Source organism: Equus asinus, chromosome 9 (assembly GCF_041296235.1).
Source record: "Equus asinus isolate D_3611 breed Donkey chromosome 9, EquAss-T2T_v2, whole genome shotgun sequence".
Classification (NCBI taxonomy): domain Eukaryota; kingdom Metazoa; phylum Chordata; class Mammalia; order Perissodactyla; family Equidae; genus Equus; species Equus asinus.
Window position 1 is genome coordinate 89,046,915 of NC_091798.1, and position 15,677 is coordinate 89,062,591.

Consider the following 15,677-nt stretch of genomic DNA (forward strand, 5'->3'; position numbering starts at 1 on the left):
GTCCAGAATGGCATTTAATAAGTCTTTCAAAAATTAAGTTGATTTTTCCCAAGTCTTGTTGGCAACCTATCCACCACTAGTGAGCAGGCTCTCCTCCCACATTTCCGTGCTAGCTGGGACTTGAGAAGCCCGGGGATGCTGCTGCAACAGAGGTGGGAGTGGGAGATTGGATATCACCCGCTTGACACTTCAGCACCGTTGCTATGAATGATTCATTTGTGTTTGGCACATTTGTTGCAAGGAAAATCTCCTCCTCTCGCCGCTTCCTTCGCCGAGCTCCTCTCGGGCTGTCTCCTGTGCTCTGGCCTTTAAGCAGAAGCGAGAGCAGGTGGGCACAGAGGAGCTCGCGGAGTCCTCCTCCCCCTGCTCCTTCCCTAATTTAGCAGTACTTCCGGCCGCGTGACATCATCCCCCGCACCCCGGTGACGTGAGCGGCGGGTGACGTGTGTGCGGAGAGAAGCGCGCTGACGTTGCTATTTAAAGGTCCTCCTGCCGGGAGGATGGAGACACAGCGCGAGCACCTGGTGTGGGGCGCGGAGGAGGCAGTGGCGGCCGGGAGCGGGGCTAGGAGCCAGCGGAGGAGCAGAGCGCGCGCGCCGCCGGCCGCCGGCCGCTAGGGGAGGGGGGAAGGAAGGAAGAAAGGACGGACGGACGGATAGACCTGCCGGCCGGACTCATTCCCCTTGAGGGCCGCCTCGGCCACTGACCACCAGCCTCCCCGCCGCCCGCAGGGGCCCCGCCCCCGTCCCCGGCGCCCCCTCCCGCGAGCAGGGGGCGGGCCGGCCCCCGGCCGCGCTCTCCGCGCCTCTCCCCCCGCAGCCGCCCGGCCGCGGCGCTCGGCTCCCGCGGGCGGCGCTGACCGGGAAGCGGCCTGCGGAGGCGGACGCAGCGGCGGGCTCCAGGCCGCCCGGGTCGGCGCTGCTCTGCCGAGCGGGAGCCGGAGGCCCGCGGAGGCGGGCGGTGAGGGAGGTGTGAGGAGGCGGCGGGGCCCGGGGACTGAGGCGGCGCGTGGCGGCGGCGCGGAGCGGGGGGGCTCCCCGGCTTGGAGCCCCGCTCCCCTGCCTTCGACGCGAGGGTAGCCCCCGCCTCGGCTCGGGCGGGCGCCCGTCGACGCTTCCACCCGGTCCTCCGCCGCGGCTCGGCCCGCCCCGGAGCCGGGGGCCGGGGCCGCGCGGGCTCGGCTCTGATTCATTCATTCCCGGCCGACGGGAGCCTCGGACCTGCGGCGCTCCGGAGAGACGAGGGAAGCGGGCCGCGGCGAATGAAGGGCCGCGCGCGAGCCGGGCTCCATTGTGCTGGGCGGCGGGGGCCGGGCAGGGGCTGAGGGAGGGAGCGGGCGCCTGCCCCCCGCCCCCCGCTCCCCGCTCCCCGGCGGCGCGGCGCCCCCAGCCTGCTGCCTGCCTGGAAATGGCTCCGTCTGTGCTCGTCGGGAGAAGGAACCGGTCCTGCCCAGCCTGCTCTCCCGCCTCCCCCCCGCCTCCCTGCTCCGAGTCCTAGGAGGGGAGACGGTTCCCAGACAGAGTCCAATGTGGAGCGCCGTGCACGTCGCGAGCTGCCGGGGGTGCGCTTCGAGGAGATTTTTCTACCTAGCTTTTTCTAATGGGAGCGCAGGACAGCAGTGGCAGTTCTGCTTGTAGGATTTTCATTTTCTCGTAGGGCTCTCTCAAGTGCACGTCGCATTGGGTTGCACGCTCCACCCCCAGAGACCCGGGGTGGTAGAGAAATTTGAACCCGCAGCCTTAGTAGCACCGGAAAGGCCGAGTTACCTGGCTCTCCCTGAGTGTCGAGGAGGACATGAGCGAAAGGACCACCGAACTCCTTTTGTCCGGGACTCAGTGAAGCTGGATTCTGCGCTTTCCGACTCGTAGACTCATTTTGTGGAATAGAGTTGACCGCTGTCTCCTCCGCGCGGCATTTTAACTCTAATAAGCAAATGCCACCTCTGTTTGAACGATTTGCTATTTACGAGGGAGAAATCGTCTCACCTAAGGGAACTAATTGAATTGTCAGCATCACTGAAATACCTCCAGAAAAGGATCTCGGGGGGTGGAAAAGCAACTGCGAAACAGCAGACGGAGAAATTCCTTTGGAAGTTATTCCGTAGCATAAGAGCAGAAACTTCAGAGCAAGTTTCCACTGGGCAAAATGGGGTAAGGATTTTGTGTTTAACCCAGCTTCGAATCTGTTCATGTGTGTGTGTTACTGAGCGGTGGTGGCAATTGTCTGCGTTTTGTGTTTTCAAACAAATTTGCCACCATGCTAAGCTGGTCGTACTTGAAAAATGTAGGTGTGTTAACATTTTAACAAGTTGTTTTTGTAGAGTGGCACCGGAGGTCGTAATAAAGGAACTTAGGTGTATTGTTTGTAAGCAGAATATAGTTCTATTAGTAACATGTAAGAAGACAACACATGCTCCACTTTACTGGTTAAACTGCCGCATCAGGTCGTAATCAAAATCATGAGTCTTAGGTTTTGTTGTTGATATCTTTCAAAGAGAAGTCCTGCCTTCTCTCAGTTCTTGGAGAAGAATCAGTTGCACAGAGGAACAATTGTAGGGAGTGGTTAGACTACAGCCCTTGAAAATGATCCAGTGTAAACTGTTGCCCTTACTGTGCCCTCTGTTTTGTCCTTGAATAGCCAAAGCTAAAACGTGTAGAGCTGATTTATTGGAGCATTAAGACGAAAATCTGAACGTCTTGCTGGTGTGGTCTGCACACTGCTGGTGCGCCGGGTAGGAGATCAGAGCTTGAATAGGAAGCAGCTTTTTGTTGAAGGGACTTGCTCGCTTTTTCTGCTTTTTGCTTTGAAGTTCGAGTCTTCAGTTTGTGTTAGCAATGTCAGATCTACACCTTCTTTCAGATCTAAAGTTAGCCAGGAGTGCTTTTGTCCAACCTTTTATTAACTCTTCACAGAGCAACTTGAACACGTGCTAGTGAGTCTGCCTAATTTAAACCAGAAACGCGTAATATTCCTAATTTAAACCAGAAACGCGTAATATATTAATGGAGTAATGATCTGGTCATTTCATTGACCGATTGTCGATGCTTTTTGCGGAGAGGAACTTCTAGAATTTTCTCTTTTTTGTGGTTGAACAAACATCTAAAGGGACAGGAATTGAAAGGATAGGCTGTGAAATTCACTGTGACTGTTTAGGGGTGTGCACACCTAAACTTACTTTCTTCAAACTTTCAGAGGAGGGTTCTTAGATAGTACTACCTTTTCTGTTGGAGTTAGAATTTGAAGTTTATTAAGTTAAACAAGTTGAAAATGTAGAAGATATATTGTGGGAGCCCTTCATCAGGAATTAATGAGAAAGAACAGTAATTGTTTTTAAACTTAAGTGACAAGTGATGAGAATATATATAATATGCATAATTTGGGGTGCTGCTGAGAGCAATTAAAATACCTCATTCTATTTCTAGCGCTGCCACTAGTAGCTTGGTGATCTGAGGCAATTACTTAACCTCTATGGACTCTGTTTTCTTATCTGTAAAATGAAGGACTTAGGTGAGTTTAACAAAATTTTCCAATCTGTAAAGGTGAATTCTTTTACTCCTCCTTCTTTCTATTTTAATGATTACTAGTTGGTTTCTTGAGGTAAATCTTTCAGATGCAGAGATTTTTTTCTCTAAGCAGTTTTTAAGCATGTAGGCTGGAAAATAACGGCATTTGAAAAATGTTTTGTATGAATTGCACCAATTTTAATGAGAGGATACTGAAAAATACTACTATTCATAATCTTTGAAATATGGCTTCCCTTAAGAATCTGCAGCTCTTCTCTTTAAAACATGTCAGAGCACACAAAAATCAGGTGGCAGTTTTTTGTGTTGAAGGCTGCATTCTCTCTAGTCAGTGGAATGGTAGCATCATGGAAGAAGATTGGTTTTCCACAACCTTTAAGCTGCATGAATGCCAATCATTTTACCAAGGGAAGCTTGGGATGAAGTTAATATCAAGGGAACTGGTATTCAAAATAAGAAAATAAGCCCCCAACACATAGCACACATTTTAGATACTTCAGGATAATGAAATTTGTTCATAAACTAATTTATTTGCCCTTAATAAAGTGGTAAAGGTGGACTGGAGAGGAAAAGGAGTGTTTGTGACATTTTTCTGAAAGTCTCTATTTGGGGCTATGACCTTCTCATTGATAGTGACTTGCTTCATCTGAGTTGTCAAGAGAGGGTGGATAGGTGGAAGTGGAAGAGAGGAGCATAAAGAGAAGGCATTTGTGGAAGTTTCCACCCTGGGTGGGTATTTATACCTAATAAGTGTTTGCAGAATAAGCAAAGCCTCCTGCACCCAGTTTTACCCGGACAATCCTAAATTACCATCCTCTGATGAGTATCTGAAATTTAATATTGTAGGTGAAGAGTTTCACATTTCATCAATATGTTTCTGACTGTTAGGTTATAATACGAACTTAGCTTTGCCTTAATTATGGATGTAATTGCAAGTCTAGGGAGAACTTTTAAGCAAAAGGAATTGTTTTTAAAGAAAATGAGTGATTAGGCAGAAAACAAATCTATGGCTCCTGTAATGGTAGTTTACGAAGTATTATGGAAACGGAAAAGAACAGCTGAAACTGACAGTTGGCAGAGTCTGTCAGAGGATCTTGGATGCTGCCTGAACTGTTTTTAATTCAGTGAAGGCAGCTGAAGTATTGGTTTGTGAAATAGGTGTTTCAGACCCCCTAAAAATCAGAGCATTCATGTATGTAAGATAAAGTTGGTGAAAAGCTTCAAAGCCCTGGTGAGGAGCCCTGGTTAGGTATGATCCCCACTCCTCCAAGCTGTGTCTCATAATGAGAGCAGTGAGTCAGTAGCTATTTCAGAACCACTAGAGTAGGCAACAGAAAGCAAGTTCATTCCATGGGTTGTTTCATCTACCCTTTGTTTTGTTTAGCTCGTATTGGCAACGTAGTGCCATCAATAAGGGAATAGAGAATCCTTCCCCCTCATTAAAAGTTAGTTATAAAATGTCATTCTCCCTGCCAATGAGGTCTGATAATACTGTCTCTGATTTATCTCACCTGCCTGTGGGGACCTCTGGAAACCCTCTTCTCTGCCTTTCCCCAGATAACTTCCTGAAGTGTGGAAGTGGCAGCTGCTGCATTGCAACCTATACTGAGTCTCTTTGCTGAGAGAGAAAGCTGACACCTCTTTCTGCCTCGGGTTACTGGGGGCTGTAGCAGAAAGGCGGAAATCTTGATCCAGCACTGTGATATGAATGGGTGTTTTGGCAAAAGCAACCGATAATCATTTCCAACGTCAGAGAAGTTAGATGCAAGTCCTTAATTTTCTTTCTTTATTCATTTTACCATTTTTGAATCCCTGTTCATGTGGCAAGTACAGCAGCTTAGTGCTCCTGATACAGAGACTAGTAAGATGGGCTCCTTCCCTCAGGGAGTTGATAGTTTAGGAGTTGGTAAGACAGTAAGCCTAAAATTAAAAAGTACAGTGAAATGTCTAAGGCCTGCACTGTAGGGCTACAAAGTCTGTGTGTGTGGGTGTGTGGTGTGTGTGTGTAGCGTTAGCTGCTGAGAGAAGGATGAAAATGCTCTTGTGGAGGAGCTAATAGGTATTAAATAATGAAAGATGAGTACAGGTGGGCTTTGTAGACAAATGAGCAAGCATTCAAGACCCAGGGAACAGTGTGATTGACAGCACTAAGACAAGGAACTGCAAAAAAGTTTGGCATGACAGACTTGGCTCTAAGGGGTGTAGCAAGAGAGGGACCTAGGGCCTTATACAGGGGCCAGATTGGAGGGCCTTGTGGACCAAAGAAAAGCTGGTGTATTTCAAGCTTTTTTGGGGCAGTGACCCATTATGGTAAGGTACACATTTTTTTCCTCACAACCTAGTGCACGTGCATATAAATGATAAAATATCACAAAATAGTACCCTTTGTGTGATCCACTCTGGTCTTTTCTATTCTGTTCTGTTCTATTTTTAAGAAAGAATGACGTTTGTGATCCAATAAATTGATTTAACAACCGAATAGTAGCAACTGGTAATTTGAGAAATACTGCTCTTGGCTGTGAGAATTGCTGAAGGGTTTTAAACAGAGTAATTACATCACAGGTCAGGGAAACAGGGTAAGAAAACGGTTTTAAAAGTCATTTAAAATTTCGTTTTGTATGTTGTATCCTGTGGAAACACCAAGCCAGAGCAGTGAAGCCTGGCTAGGGAGAGGAAGTGGATGGCTGGGCAGGCCCTGGAAAATTCCAAATGTATGGAGTGGGGAGGGTTGGCGATGAGTTATGTGTGGTTGTCTGAGTGGGACTTTTTCAGGATTAGGGCGTTTCATGTGCAGAGGTAAAAATGTAGGAAATGGTATGTTCCTAGCTGAGTCACTACTCGGATGGGCCATGAAATAGTCAATTTGGAAGTTTAAAAAGGACTTTCTAGCTGGCCTACAAACTGCATGGAAAGTAAGAGTGAGAACACTTTGAAATTCCCCCAAGCAGGTGATTAAAGGTACTTGGAGTTGCCAGTAAGGCTTGCCTTGTAAGCTTAAGAGTTATTTCACCTGTAACTAACGTAGAATTGTTATTCTGTATCTATTAACATATTAGGAAGATATTAACCATAAGGGTTTGCATATTTTGAGAATAGATTTTTGCCCCAGTTTTATTGAAATGTAATTGACATACAACATTGTGTTAGTTTAAGGTGTACAACATATTCGACACAGGTATGTTGGGAAATGGTCACCACAATAAGTCTGGTTAACATCCATCACCTCACATGGTTACAAATTTTTTTTCTTGTGATGAGAACTATCATGAGAATAGGTTTATTTTTGAATATGTTAATGGAATAATTGAGCCCACCCCACTCTTACTAAAATTTGAAAGACCTCATTTTTTGTTTTTAGGGCTTTTCGAGGTAACCTATTATACATGGGCAAGATCACCCTTGCTCTTTCCAAATGTCCTCTTCTCTCAGTCTACACCCTCTTGTTCCATTTAGTGAGGACTTTCAACTGGTTCCTTTTCGCTCTTCTTTCCTTTTATCCTTGTGACTCATCCCCTTTTCGGTTGTCTTGGCGACATAGGCAGGGAGAACAGCCGTGGTCTCTCAGGGCTTTTCCCCTGGCTACCATGTATTTACCCACACAAAGGTGGTGGAAAAAATTCAAGCCTCTCCCAGCCCCAAACCTGCTGTCTTCCTAACTTTGCTCCTGCAGTTTCCTCTCTATCTCCCAGCTTCTCTTTGCTTCCACGTTGGGATTGGCGATGCTCATCTGAGGCCTGCTGCCTCCCCCCAACCCAAAAAGACTGAAGGAGGAAGAGAAATTTTCTTTTCCAGAGTTGGTGGTGATGGATGGGTAGGCCATCCACTTTCAAGTGACAGGTAACACGATCTCTATATGGGATAGCAAGTTGTGTTATCATGCCAAGATGCAAGAATATTATTTAAATTTATAAATAAGATATTTTATAATGTCTTTTTAAAAAACTAGATCCTATTCTAGAGTTTTAAAAATGAAAATGAAACCTTTTTTGAATAGTTATGTATTCAGCAGGGCACAGGTTGAATGAGGGGGGAGAATCAAGATTATGGTACTTGGGTATTTGGGCAGAACTCTGAGTAAGACTGTGTAAACTACTCAAGGTTGGTTACTTTAAGTATCTATGTAAATTAACTTTGGGGAAGAGCTAATATTAGAGCTGGGATCATTTGGGAAACAGAATGGACGTGGTATATGATGTTTTTGGCTCTGGCCTGAGGTTTTTTATAAGAATGAAATAGTGATTGTGAGTAGCATGTTAAAAGGTGATTATGTAATTCTTGAAGCCAACATATGTCATTTTGATTGATCACATTATATAGACATTAATCCTTTTAAAAAAATCCTTATTGATACTATTTTATTTCTTTCACTTGTAATTTCATTTTCTTTATTTTGATATCCTGGCTCTAGAATAGAATTACTAAACTTTCACAACAAACTTGCAGATCTATCATGAACAAACAAGCATACACACAACAAAATCCTTTTGAAAATATCAATATTTAAAGGGTATGTTTAAGGGAATCTCTTAATTTTGATTCAGTACAGTAATTTATTAATAATAATTTTGAAATGAAGTCACAATATAAATCTGAGGAGTGTGACTTTTGTTTTTGGGGATTAGAGAATCATGAAAGTTGGTTTAGGGTAATTACCTGAAATGGTGTTCATGGCAGTTAAGGATTTGGCCAAAGAAACTGTCTTTATACAGAGTTTGTAAACTCAGTTTCGCTTTGTGTGTGTGTGTGAGGAAGATTGTCGCTGAGCTAACATCTGTGCCACTCTTCCTCTATTTTATGTGGGAAGCCGCCACAGCATGGCTTGATGAGCTGTGCCAGGTCCACACTCAGGATCCAGACCTGGGAACCTGGGGCTCCTGAAGCAGAGCACACAAACCTAACACTACACCACCAGGCTGGCTGCTCAGTTTAGCTTTAAGCGGTTGAATGTCCCAGATGAGAAGGTGGTTAAAACTCACAAAGTCTCACCTCCTTATTGCCATGTGATTTTTATTCTTTTCGGGCCTCTGGTGTTTAGTTGAAATAGTTGTTTTTGGTTACTGGGTTGTTTTGTTATTTAGGATTAATCCAACTCACTGGACAGAAGAGTAGGGAAAATGTGTTCCAAATATTTAATATTTTCTGATGTAATTAAGTGACTGAATATAAGACCTTTTAAATAGCTTTATTTCTCAATTAGTTAGGATCTGCTAAGTTGAATGAATGTGCAGTTCCTTGTTTGTGTTCCACATTTGTAGTGCTTTATAACCAGAGGCTTATCCTACAGAAAAGTGACCCTGTAGTTTATGAGATTCATTATGTTTGTGGAATAAGTGAGATTTTCCTAGAGATCAGAAAGACTTCTCTCTTAAGTTTTGAAAAATTGAGTGCTTTTGAGGTATTATAAAAGTGTCAGGCTCATTAAGTATATTCATTTCAAAAGAATCTCCATGTGATAAGCAGTATTAATGTAGATTTTTAGCCCATCTACAAGAATTGAGATAGAATTTTCAGATCTTACTTGGCATTGCAAGAGTAGGTAAAAGTTTTTAAAAGCCAATAATTCAACGATCTTCAAGATGTGAATAAAATCGTATAGTTAGAATTTTAATTTTAGGCAAAAAAACCTTAATTTTTACAGCATACCTCTCTGTATACTATAGAGTTGGGATATCCATTATCACTTTCTGTTAAAAGAGACAGATTTATCAATGAACTTCTGCTAATTGTGGTTTGATGCTCTCTTCCCCATCCATCATAAATCTAACACATTGGTCATTTCTGTGCTCCCTAATCAAATATCTGAGAAAAAAAGATGAAACTGATAAGAATTAGTGCTGCTTATTTTAAGCAACATTTTTGAGGGAAGAGGTTGAAATTATTGACATGTATATGTTACCTTTCTTATGCTTTGCCTTTTCCCTCCACTTGTATTTTATTCTCATCTTGCTTTAAAAGTTTTAAAAAATCTGCTCTTTTCTCTGGTAAGTATAATTTAGAATTAATTTCATAGGGGCATTTTTTTAGTGACCTTGCAAAGGAAAAAAAACCCCAAACTTTTATTTTTCATGAGGTTTTTTCCCAAAAATGGATTGTGAATCCGGTATGGCTCTTGTGTAGCTAAAAGAATTTTACATATATAAAACTAATATTTGACTTAGTTAAGAATTGAATTTTATTTGCATGCAACTCTCTTTTCTCTTTTAAGGTAGGCTACTGAAGGAAGGCAAAAAGTCATTCTTTTCTTTCTTGTATCAGAAAATTATTTATAAAATTCAAAAAATAAACAATCTAGTCAATATTTTCTCTGCATGGTACAATTTGTCTTTGCACTTTCTCCAGCTTTTGAAAAATCACCGTAATCCCTTAACACCTAATATTAGCTTTAAGAAAAATGGCTTTGCTTTATGGACATTTCCTTTTAATATTCTAACCATGAAGTGTTTCTATGTTATCTTTGAAAAGGGTTGGCACCAGTTCCTCAAGGCAGAGCAGTGGTAAGAATTGAGAGCTTTTGTAAAATTACCAAAGAAGAGAGAGAAATTAAACACAAAAAACTGTGCTAAGGGACTACAGATACCAAAGCAGCCTTCCTTACTTTATGAGGTCATTTTAAGTCATGTTTATTATGTCCTGTCCTTTGGTACATCTGGATCAACGTGTTCACATGCCTCACAGTCCAGAGGGCTGTAGAGGAGAGTGTTCCTGACTCCCCTCATAGGAGGGCTTGCTCCTAATTTGTCCCTGTCTTCAGTAGGAGATCCGTAATGAAGTGTGCTGAGCCACAGCTCTGCTGCGTCTCTCTATGGGTTTCCCACCCCCTGGTTCATAGTATAGCACACGTGTGCAGTGTAAGTTGAAAGGATCTGGGGTATTAGACCCCACTGTTGGTATATAGAAAATCCTGACTCCTGGCAATTGGGTACACAGTTGGATATACCAAGTACTTTTCTGATAATTTTTCTGGGAAAATTGTTGGATCCTTTCACTTTACGTTTAAGCATGCGTCAATCTTACTTAAGTAGTTATTGTCTTCTTTCTGTTTCATTTAAGTATTTATAACTAAGAAATTTAAGAGGGTTGTTCTGGGGCCACCCCGTGGCCAAGTGATTGAGTTCGTGAGCTCTGCTTCAGTGGCCCAGGGTTTCGCTGGTTCGGATCCTGGGCGCAGACCTAGCACTGCTCATCAGGCCATGCTGAGGTGGCGTCCCACATAGCAGAACCAGAAGGACCTACAACTAGAATATACAACTGTGTACTGGGGGGCTTTGGGGAGAAGGAGAAGAAGAAAAGGAAGACTGGCAACAGATGTGAGCTCAGGTGCCAATCTTTAAAAAAAAATAAAAGAGTTATTCTGAATAAGGCTATTTTGTGAGTTGGGATATTCTGCCCTAGTTACTTTCAGCTTCCCCCATTAGGCTCCTATAACGGTCTCTAAAAAATTATCTGGGGTGGATTAGACTATCAAGGAGCTCAGAGGACTCATATCAGAACATTTCTGTCAGTTGGTCCTCCTTCCTGGCAGGGAAGTCTGTCTGTTGCAGTTACACAGGACCATCGTTGTGAACCTACTACAGTATCAGATCTAGGCCTATCCCTTTAGCTTTCAGTGCTTCCTTTTTGCTTATTCTGTTTTAAAACTGCCATTTTCTGTCCTACTCTGTAGTTATGAATCTCCGTCACATGGCTTTTCATGTTAAAATTCATGTGCTTGCTTAATCACCCTGCCAGCTCCCAAGATGTTTACCAAATGAGGATTCCACCTACTCTTGTTCACTCATTTTGCCAGGGATCTGTAGATGGTCAGCTGAATGGGAAGACTCCCAAGGCACCCTTGAACTCATCTTTCTTGAGATTCTGTTGATTTAAAAAAAATACTTTTAGATCTTGCAGGCTGCCTTTTTACTTACTCAGCTGTTAATATGTAGAATTTTAATTGTCTGTTTTCTTTTAGTATTTTATTAATGCTAAATTGATATTCTGCCTATGTTAGTATGGGGAAAATAATAAGACATCAATGACTGTATTTCTACCGAGTTTTATTTGGTGGCATACTATACGCTGGGTAATTAGTATATGATCTATGGGTAAACTACAGGGTGTCTATATGGTAGGAAGCTAGCCTGAGGAATGTTTTCAAAGATGGTGCAGGGGTCAATTAGAAACTAGGATGCAAAATTGTATATTCTCTGTGACCTCACCTATAAAAAGTACATTCTGTATATGCATAAAGAGATGAGGAGGAAATGTTTTAAGGTGCTATACTATGTTTATATCTGGGAGGTATAATTGTGAAATTTTATTTTTTGAGTCTTTCTGAATCTTTTAGTTTCTCTATGATGAATATATTAAGTTTTAGAATTCTCTTGGGTTTTAAGGGGAAGGGGTATTTAAAAAATGCTAATAGCTACAGTACAAAGTTATCAGGATCAGTCACTGTTCCTACATATAGATACTTACGTGTTTGTATCAGTTTTAGTTTGCGTATCTCAAATTTTATTTCATGTTTCTTTTCAAAATTGGCTAAAGAAGTAGTTACTCTGGTAGGAAAAATGGTTTCTTGTTTAAGTGTAAGGAGTCGTTCTGCTGTCAGTTATCAGAGGGTTCTTACCTACCCCACTTTTTATGGGTAAGGAGACAGACTCAAAGGGAAAATGTGACTTATGGGAGGTTATGCAGCTGTGAAATGGCAGAGCATGTGCTAGGTCTAGATCCTCCAGCTCCTTGGGGAATTAGTTCAGGGGATCCTAAATGGATGCTCACATGTAGAGAGACTCACTTAGAGAGGGGTCTCTAACCCCTCATAGTTTTAAAAAAAAGTTCTAATTTAGTGCAAGCTTGGTATCTTAGTGGTGAATTCATTAAATGTATCTCGTTTTCCTTTTAGATGGTGCTGAAATAAACTGCATTCTAATTTTAGTGTAATTAAATCTCTGCTGAGTGCATTATATTTTGAATGCACTGAAGTCTTTCTCGTGATTTGATGTTATTACATGTGTTTGGTATAGAGTTTCCAAAGTTGATATTAAATGGTAAATTCCATCAGTCAAAGCCTTGTTAACTGCCCTTGTAGTTATTGGGCACATTTAAGTAGATGGAGTCTACTTCTCTGAAGACTTCAGACCAGAAAAAGAAACTTGAGATGTTCTCTTGAAACACTTTTCCTAGGTCTTAATGCTAGACCAAGAGACCCACAAGTGGAAGGATGAGTTGTAGCATATTGCACAATTTCTGAATCATCATAAGATAGCTGTAAGTTACTTAATTCCCTAGAATTTATAAGAGAAGGGTGGACCATATTGTATCCAGATTTAAAATGGTTATTTCTGAATTCTTTTTCCCAGAATCCCCAAACTCTAATGCTATCATTGGCTGGGCAGAAAAATGTGTAAATGTATAGAGGAAGAAGTCAGTAAGGACTCGGGGGGGACTGTGGGAAAGTGAAGAGAACATGTTCTCCCTAAAGGCATTCACATCCGATGTGTTCTAAAAACCCTCTCGCAGAAGAAACACTTCTGAAGTCTAATTCCTTATTTAACAAACATTTTTTGAGCTCCTACAATGTGCTAGTGACTATGTTACTCTAATCTGGGTTAGATACAGTGAATTTGGAAGTGCTTAAACTGTAAAGAAGGAGACCAAGCATAGCACGGTAGTGGCAGCACTTAACCTTATATTAGTGGTTCTCAATTTTGAACCTGCATCACGTCACCTAGAATGCTTGTTAAAAACACAGATTGCTGGGCTTCACCCCGATTTTTTGATTCAGTGGTTCTGGGAGTGGGGCCCACGAATTTGCTGTTGTACCAAATTCCCAGGTGATGCTGATGCTGCCGGTCCAAGGACCTTACTTTGAGGCATTGCATATGATAAATAAAGCTTACACATGTGAGAGACTTTTGTCCATTTAAAGCTTCATTGATTCTTGAAGCTTTTCTTTCTCTGCTTATAATTTGCAAAAATCATAGTTTTGAACTGAGAGGAAAACCCCGATTGAGCCTCTCATTTATTTTTTATAAGCTAAACGATACAGGACAACTTGAAACTGATCTCTATCTTTTTAAACCTGATTACTTTCAGCAGTACTTACCAGTTATGCCCATTTCTTATTCAGAGTTACTTCTGCTTTCTGGCATTTCTAAATGTATTATTTTTAAAACTGCCTGATGTTGCTTTGACTCCTGAAGTTTTATGCTTTTGGAGGAAGTATGATTTCCTTCTAAGTTGTTTATTCTGCTTACATATCCTTAAGGATATTTGTCCCCATGCCATAGTATTAGTTTTCTGTTGTGATGTGACAAATTACCACAATTTTAGTAGCTCGAAACAGCACCCATTTATGTCACAGTTTCTGAGTCAGGAGTCTGGACACCTTAATTGGGTCTTCTGCCCAGGGTCTCACAAGCAGTTGAGGTGGCAGCCGGGACTAGAGTCTCATCTGTGGATCAGCGTCATCTTCAAAGTTGTGCAGTTGTTGCCTGAATTCATTGCCTTGCAGCTATGGAACTCAAAAAGGCTGTGTTTTCAAGGCCAGCAGGAGGAGCCCCTTCTTGGTGCTTCATCTCCTTTTAAAGGCCTCATCTGATAAATCAGGGCTACCCGGGATAACCTCCCTTTTGATTAACTGAAAGTCAGCTCATCAGTGACCTAATCACCTGCGTCGTAGCCTATCCTCTTCAATCCTTCTACCCACCCTCAAGGGAGAGTTTTATGCAGAAAGTGTCCACCAGGGGACAGTAGTCTTGGACCCCTCTTAGAATTCTGCCTACTACACCATATCACATATCTCTGGATATTTTCCAAATGCTCAAATATCAAAATATCTGTCCTTTTTTTTTCAACTTTAGAAAGTCTGTAGCCCTCTGCACTCCTGCTGCAATATGGACTGGTTACCCTTTAGCCGTATATGTAGGTCCCATGCTAGACCTTCCCTTAAATAAATATATCTTTGGCATTGTGTTTCCTGGACACTATGTTTCCTTTCTTGGCTTGTCCCTTTGTTTTACTGAAGCTCATTTTCCTGTAGTTACCTGAAAATGGCTAGGTAGGAGATAACTTTTTTGAGACATAATATATGTGAAAATGTCTCTCTCCTCCTCTTTCCTTGAGTCTGGATCTCTAGACAGGAAGTAATTTCCTCTCATTATGGTGAAGGCATTGATCTGTTGTCTGCTCCTTTCCAGTGTTCCTCTTGAAGCCTGCTTGTTTCCGATTCTTGCTTCTTCATGTATGACTTTCCCCCTCACTTTGGAAAGTTTTGGGGTTTTCTTTTTTTTCTTCTCTGCTGTTCAGAAGTTTCATGATGATATGGTATGGGGTTTTTTGTTTGTTATGTGTTTTTTATGTTTTTACCATTTGTTCTTTTGGTCACTGGTGGGCCCTTTCAGTCTGTTAACTGTCCTAAGTTTGGGAGATTTTCTTCTAATTTTAAAAAATATTCTTATACATTTTCTCTCTTTATGAACTATTAGTTGGATTTTTTTGGTCAACTCATAGCTTCCTTTTTGTCTTATGTACCATTTTTTTCTTTTTATTTTGCCTTCTAAGGAAATTTCCTTGACTTCATCTTCTAACACTTCTATTGGATTTTTAATTTCCACATATTTTTAAATTTCCAGGTCCTCTTTCTCAGTCTTATTTATTCGAGGACATTTATAGTGTTTTGAAGTTTTATTCTTTCTTTTGTGTTCGTTCTTTGTTTGTTTAGTTTCTTCTTTCATGTTGGAAGCTTTCCTGGAATATCTGGTGATCCTCAGCCATGTGTAAGAGTGAGGCACTAATAAGCTGGCTAGAAGCTTGCTGTGACTCAATGAGGCCTGTCCCCCATGGGCTTCATGGTAAGCATTTAGGTGGTGAACTGGCCTTTTTCTTGGGTGGTCCCCAGGTGTCAGTAAGTAGAGATCTCTTCTCTCAGATTGTAGGTCTTTTCTCTGAGACTTCACTTTCTCTAGAGAATGATCTCCCAGTGTACGTACCTCTTGGCATTCTGAGAGCAAGTAAGTGTATTCTCCCATTATATAACTGTGTGCGTATTACCTGCTGTAATCTGAGTACCACGAAGGGGAGGATTTTTGAGGGGGCGTGGTTCAGTTTGCAGCCTTTCTCTTAATGCTCTTATTTTAGGACTCCCCGTACCCCCTTGTCTTCTGCTGTTGGGAA

General features: G+C 42.2%; 1 protein-coding gene across 4 annotated transcripts in view; it reads left to right on the top strand.

Moving 5' to 3' along the window:
- The first annotated feature begins 1,392 nt into the window (after positions 1 to 1,392).
- The window catches only part of HOMER1 (homer scaffold protein 1), a 113,635-nt gene continuing 99,350 nt past the window's right edge, over positions 1,393 to 15,677 (top strand). For 3 of the 4 annotated variants that reach the window (XM_014857004.3, XM_070517882.1, XM_070517881.1), the window contains exon 1: positions 1,421 to 2,150. In XM_014857004.3, the coding sequence (XP_014712490.1) occupies positions 2,146 to 2,150 (5 nt within the window). In that variant the 5' untranslated portion in view covers positions 1,421 to 2,145. Of the gene's footprint in view, positions 2,151 to 15,677 lie in introns of all 4 variants that reach the window. The other variant, XM_014857005.3, reaches the window with a different exon arrangement.